Source organism: Leptodactylus fuscus, chromosome 7 (genome assembly GCF_031893055.1).
Source record: "Leptodactylus fuscus isolate aLepFus1 chromosome 7, aLepFus1.hap2, whole genome shotgun sequence".
NCBI lineage: Eukaryota > Metazoa > Chordata > Amphibia > Anura > Leptodactylidae > Leptodactylus > Leptodactylus fuscus.
In genome coordinates, this window is record NC_134271.1 from 135052674 (window position 1) to 135070194 (window position 17521).

At 46.2% G+C, this 17521-nt stretch overlaps 1 protein-coding gene across 1 annotated transcript; it reads right to left on the reverse strand.

The window, feature by feature from the left end:
* Positions 1 to 1512: 1512 nt before the first annotated feature.
* LOC142212976 (cholinesterase-like) lies at positions 1513 to 16986 on the reverse strand. Its single transcript, XM_075281112.1, has 4 exons — positions 15921 to 16986; positions 3827 to 4250; positions 3215 to 3371; positions 1513 to 1589 (listed from the first exon to the last, which is right to left on the reverse strand). Exons 1-4 carry the CDS (start codon positions 16984 to 16986, stop codon positions 1551 to 1553), a joined length of 1686 nt encoding a protein of 561 aa, XP_075137213.1. The 3' UTR covers positions 1513 to 1550.
* Positions 16987 to 17521: the final 535 nt, after the last annotated feature.

Sequence of the window (17521 nt, forward strand, 5' to 3'; positions counted from 1 at the left end):
ATGCCTTTTTTTTACATATAAATTATGTCTTCCAAAATAATCTAACATTATTTGGCAGGTTCAATTTTTTTTTAAATAAAGTTGCTCAGAGAGGTAGTGCTTCATATTGAAGAGGTGACGCTGGTTCATGAAGACTTTATGTTAAAAATACTAGGGTTGAGCCGATCTTCAGATTTCAGAATCATTTTTAAAATCCGATTTTTGCTCATTTTCCAGCCAATTCCGATTATGAAATTTGCTCGATTGCCGATCGGAATCCGATCTCACTCGATCCCAATCGCCCACCCCTAATGTTAGCTTTTCCCACAATGATTGGTCAGTAGCAAAGCATTGTGGGAAATATCCTCCGACCTCGATCCCGCTGTAAAAGATCGTGCTTGGAATTACGGTCGTGATCGTGAAATTTACTCGATCGCCGATCGGAATCCGATCTTTTCCCATCCCGATTGCTCAACCCTAATAAAAAGTATGAAAATTAGCTCTACATTAAATCTGCATATTGCAACTTCATCTGTAATAAGACGCAATACCCATCCATCAAACCAGTGCCCTGAAGATAGATGCCACTGAGACTCCAGAGCTGGTAGCATTTGCTATCTATAACCATACCTATGAGGCAGCCTTTTCATTTTAACGTACTCCATGTAATTCTCTTTTACTCCTGTGGTGGCACTGTAGGACAGTGAAGTTTTCCCTATATATTAAAATTGATCACTGTGAGTCCCAGCATCAGGATAAAAAAAAATTACTGGACAAAGTGGATAATGTTGTACCTAAAAACATACCAATGTATATAACATAGTTTGTAAAGATATATAGACATTAGTTTTTATGCAATGTGCTACTCACCCTTCTCTTCCCAATCTGTTATATCTTACATTTGACGGTCCCAGTGACCTTATAAATAGTTCTAGACTCCTCCTTTTTCTAAAACTAAACAACACTTAGCAAACAAAAGCTGGGCGTAGAGCTCAAGTAAACTGAGACTTTGACTTTTTGAGCCTAAAAATTGTCAAATAAAATAGGTCAAATATTAACAAAAGTCAACAAAGGCATCCTGTAAGTTACTGTGTCGTCCTCATTAGGCTGAGTGCCAGCACTAAGGCAATGACACCAGACACACTATGTTACTGTGAGTTTGGTTTTACTATAAAATGTTAAACAAGGACATCAATTTTTGGCTGTGATATCTTTTATTACTATACGTAAAATATATTTTCAAGGTATTTAGGGTTTAAGAAAGATGATACAGTGTTACGGTACAGTATGACGAGTTGTGATGTCTCCAAACTTTACAACCGGACTTTGCCTACATGTAGCACAAAATTAATGTTTTAACGGTGCCCAATATGATGACTCCACCATACATGATGGATTGCTAGAGTTACCCAATACTGCCTTCATTTAGAATAGACACAATATTTGTTGTGACAAATAAAATACAGTGAAAATTAACATTTATTAGAATATTTAGGTTTTATTATATAAATAAAGATACACTGCAGTTATTCAGGCGCCTTCCATTTTGTCTCCTCTTCGATACCTTGTATTTAATAGCACAGTTTACTTTGGGATTTTCCTTTACGTATCTGAAAGATAGAAGTGTTACAGTTATTACAGCATTGAATGTCTTTCATTCTGCGGGTTTTTAATTTATACATTTGCCATAATGAATATTCTTCAAAAGCAAACTATTTGGGGATCTCATCACAAAACCCAAATCGAAGATCAATTCTTCAATATAAAGAGAACCGTGTATATTAGTAGTGGCCGGGGACATAACTATATGTGGTATTACTATATCAGTAGGACCCAGGCCCTGCCCAAAGACTGCTTTGTTACTGAAGATTACACCTGTATTATGGCATATCGTACATGAAGGTCTCTGTTAAAGATTTTGTATGAGAGCCAAGGAGCTTTAAGTTACATTTCTGGTGTGGCATAGGAACAATACTGAGCTCTATCAACTCAATGACACAAGTCATGTCAAAGTGTTTGTCTAGTCAAAAAAAAAGCATTGAAGGAGATTCATCTGAGGACTTAATGGCTCACAGATGATGTCACCTTCTATATGATATTGATAAGGTCAAAGCCGTGTTTATGACTAATTGACCAATAATCCCGGGTAATTGTCGTCATCCTTATTAGACTGAGTGCCAGCAGTAAGGAAATGACACCAGACACACTATGTTGGTATTAGTTCCTCTCTCAACCAAGGAGGAAATACTGACGCACTTTTATTAAAACAACGTGGGGTTAAATAGTAGCAGAGAAAAGAAGAGAGATAACAACAACGTAAGTTTTCATATTCATTCCTGATTGTTATGATACATCTCAATTAGAGATGAGCGAGTAGTACTCGATCGAGTAGGTATTCGATCGAATACTACGGTATTCGAAATACTCGTATTCGATCAAGTACCACTCGCTATTTGAATGGAAAAGTTTGATTCAGAACCAGCATTGATTGGCCGAATGCTATACAGTTGGCCAATCAACGTTGGTTCTTCTCCTACCTTTAGAAGTCTTCTCCGTGCAGCTTCCCCGCGGCATCTTCCTGCTCTTCATTCACTCTGCCAGGCATCGGGTCTGGGCAGAGCCGACTGCGCATGTCCGCTAGTAGTGCAGACATGCGCAGTCGGCTCTGCCCAGGTCCGATGCCTGGCAGAGTGAATTCAGAGCCGGAAGACGCTGCGGGGACGCTGCACGGAGAGGACTTCTCGGAGGATCCGGCCCGACCCTCACTCGTGGTAAGTGTAATTTGATCGAACGTTGCCTACACCTGAAACGAGCATTTTCCCCTCATAGACTATAATGGGGTTCGGTATTCGATTCGAGTAGTCGAATATTGAGGGGCTACTCGAAACGAATATCGAACCTCGAACATTTTACTGTTTGCTCTCTGTAATCTCAATCAAACAGAAAAAGTTTAAGCTGTTCCATATATAGCTGGCTACTCCCTGTCCTGCGTGGTAACCTTGGGGAGCTGTCTTCTAGCAGCAAGCCAAGCATTTGTTTTTCTTGCACCCATCCTGAATGCAGGCGCCATCTTATCATATAACATTATACCAGTTTCAACGCATAAGCAACTATATCTAGCATTCAGCTTTTAAGGATAACAATGTTTTTCATACATTACATAATTATAACCTTCACAATATGGCACAACATGAAATTAGCATAACATATAATAAAATAATAGATGTCAACCCACCATTTTTTTTATTAGTTTGGGGTAGAAGGAATTCCAGAATTGACATTTTTGACTGCTCCATTTTTGCTTAGTATCAATGCGATCCACTTTCACAATGGCATAGCATTGTTCTTTAGCAGAATACTGCGGCCAATGAAATTCATTATCACTTGGATTTCTACAACGTATGGAAAACATAAAACAGACAGATTTTATGGTTAGAAATGGTCAACCAATATAAACTAGTCCTTCTTACATCATGACGTAAAAGTTTTATCTACTTTCATGCGTTGGGCAAAGTGGAAAGTGACCACAAAGATTAGCTGACCTGTGAATTACATAGACAACTCAATAATTTAGGTGGACATAGTGTAGTTCTTCATTCCCCCTCTAGTGGCACTGCAGGGAATAATTACTGGCAGCTTTCCTCACAGATTGCAACCCATAACTGGGGGTTCAAGCATCAGGATACATCAGATTGTTGCCAAGGTAGCCTTTTAAAATTAAGGGATTGTCCTTAATGGATTACTCCTTTAGTCGCCTATTTTTTTTCTAGGTTAGGCCAACTGTTGTTTACCAAGTAATAGTATCTGCAATATTCTTGCACTATACCACGTAGAGTCAATGACTTACCCTGTTCTTGCAAAGTTGCCCCAGATATTCATAAGTCTTCTGCTAAAAATTTGTTCTTGGGTTGAGAATTGTTGAGGAGAAATAAGTGGTTTTCCAAATAATATTGACAATTCCGCACCATGTGCAAACCCCATCCACTCCGGAAGTCCTTCATCTGATGGACGGTGATCATATTCATAGACATAGAGGTTATTTTTAGCCTTCGAAGCAAAGTTTGCAAAATACTTTGAAGGACACAAAAAATAGTTGTCTCTCAGTATCTGCTCCATGGCTTCCCGATTCTTCTCAGTGTTTTTTTTGTCTTCCCAATCTACATACAGTAACATCATAGATTCTACAGAGAGATTATCTGCTGACGGGAAGTAATACTTCAGACCTTGTTTTAGTTCCTCGGTGGTGATTAGACTTTGGTTTTTAATAGAGATGAGCGAACAGTGTTCTATCGAACTCATGTTCGATCGGATATTAGGCTGTTCGGCATGTTCGAATCGAATCGAACACCGCGTGGTAAAGTGCGCCATTACTCGATTCCCCTCCCACCTTCCCTGGCGCCTTTTTTGCTCCAATAACAGCGCAGGGTAGGTGGGACAGGAACTACGACACCGGTGACGTTGAAAAAAGTAGGCAAAACCCATTGGCTGCCGAAAACATGTGACCTCTAATTTAAAAGAACAGCGACGCCCAGCTTCGCGTCATTCTGAGCTTGCAATTCACCGAGGACGGAGGTTTCCGTCCAGCTAGCTAGGGCTTAGATTCTGGGTAGGCAGGGACAGGCTAGGATAGGAAGGAGAAGACAACCAACAGCTCTTGTAAGAGCTAAATTCCAGGGAGAAGCTTGTCAGTGTAACGTGGCACTGACGGGCTCAATCGCCGCAACCCAGCTTTCCCAGGATCCTGAATGGAATACACTGTCAGTGTATTCCCGTATACCCGATATATACCCCGATACCCGTTCCAACGGTGTGCCCCCCCACCTTCACCCCAGAAATACCCTGCAAGTCCCCTAGCAATAGAATTGGGGCTATATACACCCACAATTTTTACTACTGGTATACAGTGCCATTGTCTGACTGGGAATTCAAAGAATATATTGGGAATACAAATACCCTCATTTCTTGCTACTGCCATATAGTGCCAGTGTCTGACTGGGAATTCAAAGAATATATTGGGGTTACGTGCACCCACAATTTTTACTACTGGTATACAGTGCCATTGTCTGACTGGGAATTCAAAGAATATATTGGGGTTATAAATACCCTCATTTCTTGCTACTGCCATATAGTGCCAGTTTCTGACTGGTAATTCAAAGAATATATTGGGGTTACGTGCACCCACAATTTTTACTACTGGTATACAGTGCCATTGTCTGACTGGGAATTCAAAGAGTATATTGGGAATACAAATACCCTCATTTCTTGCTACTGCCATATAGTGCCAGTTTCTGACTGGGAATTCAAAGAATATATTGGGGTTACGTGCACCCACAATTTTTACTACTGGTATACAGTGCCATTGTCTGACTGGGAATTCAAAGAGTATATTGGGAATACAAATACCCTCATTTCTTGCTACTGCCATATAGTGCCAGTTTCTGACTGGGAATTCAAAGAATATATTGGGGTTACGTGCACCCACAATTTTTACTACTGGTATACAGTGCCATTGTCTGACTGGGAATTCAAAGAGTATATTGGGAATACAAATACCCTCATTTCTTGCTACTGCCATATAGTGCCAGTTTCTGACTGGTAATTCAAAGAATATATTGGGGTTACGTGCACCCACAATTTTTACTACTGGTATACAGTGCCATTGTCTGACTGGGAATTCAAAGAGTATATTGGGAATACAAATACCCTCATTTCTTGCTACTGCCATATAGTGCCAGTTTCTGACTGGGAATTCAAAGAATATATTGGGGTTACGTGCACCCACAATTTTTACTACTGGTATACAGTGCCATTGTCTGACTGGGAATTCAAAGAGTATATTGGGAATACAAATACCCTCATTTCTTGCTACTGCCATATAGTGCCAGTTTCTGACTGGGAATTCAAAGAATATATTGGGGTTACGTGCACCCACAATTTTTACTACTGGTATACAGTGCCATTGTCTGACTGGGAATTCAAAGAGTATATTGGGAATACAAATACCCTCATTTCTTGCTACTGCCATATAGTGCCAGTTTCTGACTGGGAATTCAAAGAATATATTGGGGTTACGTGCACCCACAATTTTTACTACTGGTATACAGTGCCATTGTCTGACTGGGAATTCAAAGAGTATATTGGGAATACAAATACCCTCATTTCTTGCTACTGCCATATAGTGCCAGTTTCTGACTGGTAATTCAAAGAATATATTGGGGTTACGTGCACCCACAATTTTTACTACTGGTATACAGTGCCATTGTCTGACTGGGAATTCAAAGAGTATATTGGGAATACAAATACCCTCATTTCTTGCTACTGCCATATAGTGCCAGTTTCTGACTGGGAATTCAAAGAATATATTGGGGTTACGTGCACCCACAATTTTTACTACTGGTATACAGTGCCATTGTCTGACTGGGAATTCAAAGAGTATATTGGGAATACAAATACCCTCATTTCTTGCTACTGCCATATAGTGCCAGTTTCTGACTGGGAATTCAAAGAATATATTGGGGTTACGTGCACCCACAATTTTTACTACTGGTATACAGTGCCATTGTCTGACTGGGAATTCAAAGAGTATATTGGGAATACAAATACCCTCATTTCTTGCTACTGCCATATAGTGCCAGTTTCTGACTGGGAATTCAAAGAATATATTGGGGTTACGTGCACCCACAATTTTTACTACTGGTATACAGTGCCATTGTCTGACTGGGAATTCAAAGAGTATATTGGGAATACAAATACCCTCATTTCTTGCTACTGCCATATAGTGCCAGTTTCTGACTGGGAATTCAAAGAATATATTGGGGTTACGTGCACCCACAATTTTTACTACTGGTATACAGTGCCATTGTCTGACTGGGAATTCAAAGAGTATATTGGGAATACAAATACCCTCATTTCTTGCTACTGCCATATAGTGCCAGTTTCTGACTGGGAATTCAAAGAATATATTGGGGTTACGTGCACCCACAATTTTTACTACTGGTATACAGTGCCATTGTCTGACTGGGAATTCAAAGAGTATATTGGGAATACAAATACCCTCATTTCTTGCTACTGCCATATAGTGCCAGTTTCTGACTGGGAATTCAAAGAATATATTGGGGTTACGTGCACCCACAATTTTTACTACTGGTATACAGTGCCATTGTCTGACTGGGAATTCAAAGAGTATATTGGGAATACAAATACCCTCATTTCTTGCTACTGCCATATAGTGCCAGTTTCTGACTGGGAATTCAAAGAATATATTGGGGTTACGTGCACCCACAATTTTTACTACTGGTATACAGTGCCAATTTCTAACTAGGAATTCAAAATGCGCAAGGCTCCCGGAAAGGGACGTGGACGAGGCCGTGGGCGAGGTCGGGGGAATGGTTCTGGGGAGCAAGGTAGCAGTGAAGCCACAGGGCGTCCCGTGCCTACTCCTGTGGGGCAGCAAGCATTGCGCCACTCCACAGTGCCAGGGTTGCTTGCCACATTAACTAAACTGCAGGGTACAAACCTTAGTAGGCCCGAGAACCAGGAACAGGTCTTGCAATGGCTGTCAGAGAACGCTTACAGCACATTGTCCAGCAGCCAGTCAGACTCTGCCTCCTCTCCTCCTATTACCCAACAGTCTTGTCTTCCTTCCTCCCAAAATTCCGAAGCTTTACAGAACAATAACCCAAACTGTCCCTGCTCCCCAGAGCTGTTCTCCGCTCCTTTCATTGTCCCTCAACCTGCCTCTCCACGTCACGATTCCACGAACCTAACAGAGGAGCATCTGTGTCCAGATGCTCAAACACTAGAGTCTCCTCCATCTCCGTTCGATTTGGTGGTGGATGACCAGCAACCCACCCTCATCGACGATGATGTGACGCAGTTGCCGTCAGGGCATCCAGTTGACCGGCGCATTGTGCGGGAGGAGGAGATGAGACAGGAGTTGGAAGAGGAAGTGGTGGATGATGAGGACACTGACCCGACCTGGACAGGGGGGATGTCAAGCGGGGAAAGTAGTGTGGATGTTGAGGCAGGTGCAGCACCAAAAAGGGTAGCTAGAGGCAGAGGCAGAGGTCAGCAGCTTAGGCGAAGCCAGGCCACACCCGGAATCTCCCAAGATGTTCCAGTTCGTACCCAGCCCCGAAAAACTCCCACCTCGAGGGCACGTTTCTCGAAGGTGTGGAGTTTTTTCAAGGAATGCGCCGAGGACAGATATAGTGTTGTCTGCACAATTTGCCTCTCGAAATTGATTAGGGGCTCTGAGAAGAGCAACCTGTCCACCACTTCAATGCGCCGTCATTTGGAATCCAAGCACTGGAATCAGTGGCAGGCAGCAACGGCAGGACAAAGGCCGCCTGCCGTTCACGCCACTGCCACTGCCTCTGCCTCTGCCACTGCCACTGCTGACTGTGCTGGCGATGCACTCCAGAGGACGAGCCAGGACACCACTTCATCTGCCTCCGCCACTTTGTTGACTTCTACCTCATCCTCCCCTGGTCCTGTCTTATCTCCTTCTCCTGCACCATCAAAGGCACCATCAGGCGTTTCTTTACAACAACCCACCATCTCTCAGACATTGGAGCGGCGGCAGAAATACACTGCTAACCACCCACACGCGCAAGCCTTGAACGCCAACATCGCTAAACTGCTGGCCCAGGAGATGTTGGCGTTCCGGCTTGTTGAAACTCCCGCCTTCCTGGACCTGATGGCAACTGCGGCACCTCGCTATGCCGTCCCTAGCCGTCACTACTTCTCCCGGTGTGCCGTCCCCGCCTTGCACCAGCACGTGTCACTCAACATCAGGCGGGCCCTTAGTTCCGCGCTTTGCACAAAGGTCCACTTGACCACCGACGCGTGGACAAGTGCATGCGGACAGGGACGCTACATTTCACTGACGGCACACTGGGTGAATGTAGTTGAGGCTGGGACTGCTTCCCAAACTGGCCCGGTGTACCTCGTCTCCCCGCCTAACATTCCTGGCAGGGACACGAGAAGAACACCCCCCTCCTCCTCCTCCTCTACCGCCTCCTCCTCCGCCACCGCCTCCTCCTCCGCCACCGCCTCCTCCTCCGCTGTTAGATTGACCCCAGCTACGAGTTGGAAACGTTGCAGCACTGGCGTTGGTAGACGTCAGCAGGCTGTGCTGAAGCTGATCAGCTTGGGGGACAGACAGCACACTGCCTCCGAGGTGAGGGATGCCCTCCTCGATGAGACGGCAATATGGTTTGAGCCGCTGCACCTGGGCCCAGGCATGGTCGTTTGTGATAACGGCCGGAACCTGGTAGCAGCTCTGGAGCTTGCCGGACTCCAACATGTTCCATGCCTGGCCCACGTCTTCAACCTAGTGGTGCAACGTTTCCTAAAGAGCTACCCCAATGTTCCAGAGCTACTGGTGAAAGTGCGGCGCATGTGCGCCCACTTTCGCAAGTCGACAGTAGCCGCTGCTAGCTTAAAATCTCTCCAGCAACGCCTGCATGTGCCACAACACCGGCTTTTGTGCGACGTCCCCACACGCTGGAACTCAACGTTTCAGATGTTGAATAGAGTGGTTGAGCAGCAGAGACCTTTGATGGAATACCAGCTACAAAACCCTAGGGTGCCACAAAGTCAGCTGCCTCAGTTTCACATCCATGAGTGGCCATGGATGAGAGACCTTTGTGACATCCTACGGGTCTTTGAGGAGTCCACAAGGAGGGTGAGCTCTGAGGATGCGATGGTGAGCCTTACAATCCCGCTCTTGTGTGTTCTGAGAGAATCCCTGATTGACATCAGGGATAACTCAGATCACACAGAGGAGTTAGGGATAGCATCCGATCCGTCACAGCTGGAGAGTAGGTCCACACATCTGTCCGCTTCACTGCGTTTAATGGAGGAGGAGGAGGAGGAGGAGGAGGAAGAAGAGTTGTCCGATGATGTGATGGTGATACAGGAGGCTTCCGGGCAACTTCGAATCGTCCCATTGTTGCAGCGCGGATGGGTAGACATGGAGGATGAGGAGGAAATGGAGATTGAACTTTCCGGTGGGGCCAGAGGAGTCATGCCAACTAACACTGTGGCAGACATGGCTGAGTTCATGTTGGGGTGCTTTACAACCGACAAGCGTATTGTCAAAATCATGGAGGACAACCAGTACTGGATCTTTGCTATCCTTGACCCCCGGTATAAAAACAACATCTCGTCTTTTATTCCGGTAGAGGGGAGGGCCAATCGCATCAATGCTTGCCACAGGCAATTGGTGCAGAATATGATGGAGATGTTTCCAGCATGTGACGTTGGCGGCAGGGAGGGCAGTTCCTCCAGTAGGCAACCAAGTTCTCACCGGTCCACACAAACGAGGGGCACACTGTCTAAGGTCTGGGACACCTTGATGGCACCCCCTCGCCAAAGTGCCGCCACGGAGGGTCCTAGTGTCACCAGGCGTGAGAAGTATAGGCGCATGTTGCGGGAATACCTTTCCGACCACAGCCCTGTCCTCTCCGACCCCTCTGCGCCCTACACGTATTGGGTGTCGAAGTTGGACCTGTGGCTTGAACTTGCCCTATATGCCTTGGAGGTGCTGTCCTGTCCTGCCGCCAGCGTCCTATCTGAGAGGGTGTTCAGTGCAGCCGGTGGCATCATCACTGACAAGCGCACCCGTCTGTCAGCTGAGAGTGCCGACCGGCTCACTTTGATAAAAATGAACCACCACTGGATAGAGCCTTCATTTTTGTGCCCACCTGTGTAAAGCACCCCAACATGAAACTCCATGTCTGTACTCAACCTCTCCAATTCCTCCGCATCCTCATACTCATCCACCATAAGCGTTGCACAATTCTGCTAATACTAGGCTCCCTCCAACATGATTTCCCCCAACTCTGCTGGTTAGAGGCTCCCTCCACCCTGATTTCCACCAACTCTGCTGGTTAGAGGCTCCCTCCACCCTGCTTTCCCACAACTCTGCTGGTTAGAGGCTCCTTCCACCATGAATTTGCCCAAACTGGGCTGTTTAGAGGCTCCCTCCACCATGAATTGGTCCAAACTGGGTTTTTTAGAGGCTCCCTCCACCATGAATTGGTCCAAACTGGGCTGGTTAGAGGCTCCCTCCACCATGAATTGGTCCAAACTGGGCTGGTTAGAGGCTCCCTCCACCATGAATTTGCCCAAACTGGGCTGGTTAGAGGCTCCCTCCACAATTAATTGGTCCAAACTGGGCTAATTAGAGGCTCCCTCCACCATGAATTGGTCCAAACTGGGTTTTTTAGAGGCTCCCTCCACCATGAATTTGCCCAAACTGGGCTGTTTAGAGGCTCCCTCCACCATGAATTGGTCCAAACTGGGCTGGTTAGAGGCTCCCTCCACCATGAATTTCCCAAAACTTGGCTGTTTAGAGGCTCCCTCCACCATTAATTGGTCCAAACTGGGCTGGTTAGAGGCTCCCTCCACCATGAATTTGCCCAAACTGGGGTGGTTAGAGGCTCCCTCCACCATTAATTGGTCCAAACTGGGCTGGTTAGAGGCTCCCTCCACAATTAATTGGTCCAAACTGGGCTAATTAGAGGCTCCCTCCACCATGAATTGGTCCAAACTGGGTTTTTTAGAGGCTCCCTCCACCATGAATTTGCCCAAACTGGGCTGTTTAGAGGCTCCCTCCACCATGAATTGGTCCAAACTGGGCTGGTTAGAGGCTCCCTCCACCATGAATTGGTCCAAACTGGGCTGGTTAGAGGCTCCCTCCACCATGAATTTCCCAAAACTTGGCTGTTTAGAGGCTCCCTCCACCATTAATTGGTCCAAACTGGGCTGGTTAGAGGCTCCCTCCACCATGAATTTGCCCAAACTGGGCTGTTTAGAGGCTCCCTCCACCATGAATTTGCCCAAACTGGGCTGGTTAGAGGCTCCCTCCACCATGAATTGGTCCAAACTGGGCTGGTTAGAGGCTCCCTCCACCATGAATTTGCCCAAACTGGGCTGTTTAGAGGCTCCCTCCACCATGAATTTGCCCAAACTGGGCTGGTTAGAGGCTCCCTCCACCATGAATTGGTCCAAACGGGTTTTTAGAGGCTCCCTTCACCATGAATTGGTCCAAACTTGGCTGTTTAGAGGCTCCCTCCACCATGAATTTGCCCAAACTGGGCTGTTTAGAGGCTCCCTCCACCATGAATTGGTCCAAACTGGGCTGGTTAGAGGCTCCCTCCACCATGAATTTCCCAAAACTTGGCTGTTTAGAGGCTCCCTCCACCATTAATTGGTCCAAACTGGGCTGGTTAGAGGCTCCCTCCACCATGAATTTGCCCAAACTGGGCTGTTTAGAGGCTCCCTCCACCATGAATTTGCCCAAACTGGGCTGGTTAGAGGCTCCCTCCACCATGAATTGGTCCAAACTGGGCTGGTTAGAAGCTCCTTCCACAATTAATTGGTCCAAACTGGGCTAATTAGAGGCTCCCTCCACCATGAATTGGTCCAAACTGGGTTTTTTAGAGGCTCCCTCCACCATGAATTTGCCCAAACTGGGCTGTTTAGAGGCTCCCTCCACCATGAATTGGTCCAAACTGGGCTGGTTAGAGGCTCCCTCCACCATGAATTTCCCAAAACTTGGCTGTTTAGAGGCTCCCTCCACCATTAATTGGTCCAAACTGGGCTGGTTAGAGGCTCCCTCCACCATGAATTTGCCCAAACTGGGGTGGTTAGAGGCTCCCTCCACCATTAATTGGTCCAAACTGGGCTGGTTAGAGGCTCCCTCCACAATTAATTGGTCCAAACTGGGCTAATTAGAGGCTCCCTCCACCATGAATTGGTCCAAACTGGGTTTTTTAGAGGCTCCCTCCACCATGAATTTGCCCAAACTGGGCTGTTTAGAGGCTCCCTCCACCATGAATTGGTCCAAACTGGGCTGGTTAGAGGCTCCCTCCACCATGAATTGGTCCAAACTGGGCTGGTTAGAGGCTCCCTCCACCATGAATTTCCCAAAACTTGGCTGTTTAGAGGCTCCCTCCACCATTAATTGGTCCAAACTGGGCTGGTTAGAGGCTCCCTCCACCATGAATTTGCCCAAACTGGGCTGTTTAGAGGCTCCCTCCACCATGAATTTGCCCAAACTGGGCTGGTTAGAGGCTCCCTCCACCATGAATTGGTCCAAACTGGGCTGGTTAGAGGCTCCCTCCACCATGAATTTGCCCAAACTGGGCTGTTTAGAGGCTCCCTCCACCATGAATTTGCCCAAACTGGGCTGGTTAGAGGCTCCCTCCACCATGAATTGGTCCAAACGGGTTTTTAGAGGCTCCCTTCACCATGAATTGGTCCAAACTTGGCTGTTTAGAGGCTCCCTCCACCATGAATTTGCCCAAACTGGGCTGTTTAGAGGCTCCCTCCACCATGAATTGGTCCAAACTGGGCTGGTTAGAGGCTCCCTCCACCATGAATTTCCCAAAACTTGGCTGTTTAGAGGCTCCCTCCACCATTAATTGGTCCAAACTGGGCTGGTTAGAGGCTCCCTCCACCATGAATTTGCCCAAACTGGGCTGTTTAGAGGCTCCCTCCACCATGAATTTGCCCAAACTGGGCTGGTTAGAGGCTCCCTCCACCATGAATTGGTCCAAACTGGGCTGGTTAGAGGCTCCCTCCACCATGAATTTGCCCAAACTGGGCTGTTTAGAGGCTCCCTCCACCATGAATTTGCCCAAACTGGGCTGGTTAGAGGCTCCCTCCACCATTAATTGGTCCAAACTGGGCTGGTTAGAGGCTCCCTCCACCATGAATTTGCCCAAACTGGGCTGTTTAGAGGCTCCCTCCACCATGAATTTGCCCAAACTGGGCTGGTTAGAGGCTCCCTCCACCATGAATTGGTCCAAACTGGGCTGGTTAGAGGCTCCCTCCACCATGAATTTGCCCAAACTGGGCTGTTTAGAGGCTCCCTCCACCATGAATTTGCCCAAACTGGGCTGGTTAGAGGCTCCCTCCACCATGAATTGGTCCAAACGGGTTTTTAGAGGCTCCCTTCACCATGAATTGGTCCAAACTTGGCTGGTTAGAGGCTCCCTCCACCATGAATTTGCCCAAACTGGGCTGTTTAGAGGCTCCCTCCACCATGAATTGGTCCAAACTGGGCTGGTTAGAGGCTCCCTCCACCATGAATTTCCCAAAACTTGGCTGTTTAGAGGCTCCCTCCACCATTAATTGGTCCAAACTGGGCTGGTTAGAGGCTCCCTCCACCATGAATTTGCCCAAACTGGGGTGGTTAGAGGCTCCCTCCACCATTAATTGGTCCAAACTGGGCTGGTTAGAGGCTCCCTCCACAATTAATTGGTCCAAACTGGGCTAATTAGAGGCTCCCTCCACCATGAATTGGTCCAAACTGGGTTTTTTAGAGGCTCCCTCCACCATGAATTTGCCCAAACTGGGCTGTTTAGAGGCTCCCTCCACCATGAATTGGTCCAAACTGGGCTGGTTAGAGGCTCCCTCCACCATGAATTGGTCCAAACTGGGCTGGTTAGAGGCTCCCTCCACCATGAATTTCCCAAAACTTGGCTGTTTAGAGGCTCCCTCCACCATTAATTGGTCCAAACTGGGCTGGTTAGAGGCTCCCTCCACCATGAATTTGCCCAAACTGGGCTGTTTAGAGGCTCCCTCCACCATGAATTTGCCCAAACTGGGCTGGTTAGAGGCTCCCTCCACCATGAATTGGTCCAAACTGGGCTGGTTAGAGGCTCCCTCCACCATGAATTTGCCCAAACTGGGCTGTTTAGAGGCTCCCTCCACCATGAATTTGCCCAAACTGGGCTGGTTAGAGGCTCCCTCCACCATGAATTGGTCCAAACTGGGCTGGTTAGAGGCTCCCTCCACCATGAATTTGCCCAAACTGGGCTGTTTAGAGGCTCCCTCCACCATGAATTTGCCCAAACTGGGCTGGTTAGAGGCTCCCTCCACCATGAATTGGTCCAAACGGGTTTTTAGAGGCTCCCTTCACCATGAATTGGTCCAAACTTGGCTGTTTAGAGGCTCCCTCCACCATGAATTGGTCCAAACTGGGGTGGTTAGAGGCTCCCTCCACCATGAATTTGCCCAAACTGGGCTGTTTAGAGGCTCCCTCCACCATGAATTGGTCCAAACTGGGTTTTTTAGAGGCTCCCTCCACCATGAATTGGTCCAAACTGGGCTGGTTAGAGGCTCCCTCCACCATGAATTGGTCCAAACTGGGGTGGTTAGAGGCTCCCTCCACCATTAATTGGTCCAAACTGGGCTGGTTAGAGGCTCCCTCCACCATTAATTGGTCCAAACTGGGCTGGTTAGAGGCTCCCTCCACCATGAATTTGCCCAAACTGGGCTGGTTAGAGGCTCCCTCCACCATGAATTGGTCCAAACTGGGGTTTTTAGAGGCTCCCTCCACCATGAATTGGTCCAAACTGGGGTTTTTAGAGTCTCCCTCCACCATGAATTGGTCCAAACTGGGGTTTTTAGAGGCTCCCTCCACCATGAATTTGCCCAAACTCTGCTGGTTAGAGGCTCAATCCACCCTGATTTTCAAAACAAATGTTGGTGCCAACCTCAACTTACTACAAGGGCCAAATTCACTGCTGGTGACAAGCTCTCCTCACTGCAAGTGCCAAATACACATGTTTCAAGGTGTTTTCCTACTGTCAGAGAGGTGGTATTGAGTGTGTAAAGTGTGTAGTTGTTAGGCTGTGATGTTGGGGTAATAGAGGGTCTTTGGTGTGTTAGATGCCCCCAGACATGCTTCCCCTGCTGTCCCAGTGTGATTCCAGAGGTGTTGGCATCATTTCCTGGGGTGTCATAGTGGACTTGGTGACCCTCCAGACACGGATTTGGGTTTCCCCCTTAACGAGTATCTGTTCCCCATAGACTATAATGGGGTTCGAAACCCGTTCGAACACACGAACATTGAGCGGCTGTTCGAATCGAATTTCGAACCTCGAACATTTTAGTGTTCGCTCATCTCTAGTTTTTAACACTTAATCCTGGTGCACCAAACACGGTAAATGGGTTACCATCATCTTTAGTTATTCCTATCATTATATCAGTATCCATGATTGACTGTTTTACTAGGTTTTGCGGGAGGTCGGTTATAAAATCATTATCCAAAACTGGAACAAAAAAGGTCAAAGCATATCTAGATACAGTTTGAATTTGCTTATCAACTATGTCTTTGGCATCTGCTCTTTGTAAACAGGCTATAGTGGCATCATCCTCTTCTGTAGGACAGTTGAGGAGTTTGGCTAATTGTATGGACAACATCCTTGACGTTTCATGAGAATTGAAAGCCCAGTTTGCTGTCGGTGCTCCACTTTGTAGAATGGCTCTATTAAAATAAGAATGGCTTCCTGGGCTCATCACATGATACCCCACAGAAGCACCTCCTGCACTATGTCCAAAAATTGTGATACTGTCCGGATTTCCACCAAAAGCTGCAATATTTTCATGAACCCATTGAAGAGCCAGCCTTTGGTCAAACAAACCAGCATTTCCTGGAGCTTTTGTATTTCCTGGGAAACCTAAGAAACCAAATACTCCAAGTCTGTAGTTCATTGACACTATGATCACATCCTCAGAAGCTGCCAAGACACTTCCTACATACATGTCTGAAGACGAGGTGCCAAAAATGAACGCTCCTCCATGGATGAACACCATGACATGTGCCGGTTTAGACATGGTTTGTGGAACCCATACATTCAGATTCAGACAGTCCTCACTCATTTCATTTTTGACATTCCACTTATCTGACTCACTGAACTTTGCATAGTTATCATCTTCACTCTGGTAACAAGAGTTTCCATAGGTGATGGCTTTGTAAACTCCATGCCATGGTGCCCGGGGTTCTGATTTTTGGAATCTTTTTTCTCCTGTTGGTGCTTCTCCATATGGAATTCCTAGATAGGCTGTGACAGAACGAGATATCACAGACTGTTTTATTCCACTCACTTTCCCCTGCCTTGTTTTTACAATTGTGTCATCTTCTGCCATAACATATACAGCAAGTATAGTTAGTATCACGAAACAGGTTTTGTTGATGTAGATCCTCATATTTTTGTGCTTCATATCTACAATTTTGGAAACATATTATAGTAATATTATTACATTTCATGAAGGACATATGACTTTATTTAGCACACAATTTACATAAACTTTTTTTTTTTTTTTCAAAAATAATCATTTTACATCTCTTGACTTATTCAATTTCTGGAACTGTAGGAGCTCGGGTAGGAATTTTTTTTCATTGAAGAGATGCAGAGACTTATTTTATGTGATTTAGATCTTCCTCAAAAGAAAGTTTCCCTATAGAAGCTTCATTTGTGATGAGAAGCAGAACCCACCTGAGTTGAATCTAAGGAAGCTCCTCCAGCCAACCTCTACCCAACGTATGGGTCCTATATTTTTTTTTAAGACTCTATGGATTGACTGATATGAGGAGGTGGTGAAGTAAGAATATACTGAGTAATATGTACAATATACTACTCACCCTTCTCTTGCCTGTCTGTGTTAGGTCTGTTATCTGACATCAATAATTTTAGAATAACTTTCACACTCCTCCTTTACTGGCGGTAAACCAATGTAACAA

Coding starts and splice junctions, on each gene's coding strand:
- LOC142212976 (XM_075281112.1), bottom strand. CDS start 16,986: ATGAGGATCTACATCAACAAAACCTGTTTCGTGATACTAACTATACTT. Junction 3,372..3,826: donor GGCAACTTTGCAAGAACAGG/GTAAGTCATTGA, acceptor CATACGTTGTAG/AAATCCAAGTGATAATGAAT. Junction 1,590..3,214: donor CCAAACTAATAAAAAAAATG/GTGGGTTGACAT, acceptor TCTATCTTTCAG/ATACGTAAAGGAAAATCCCA.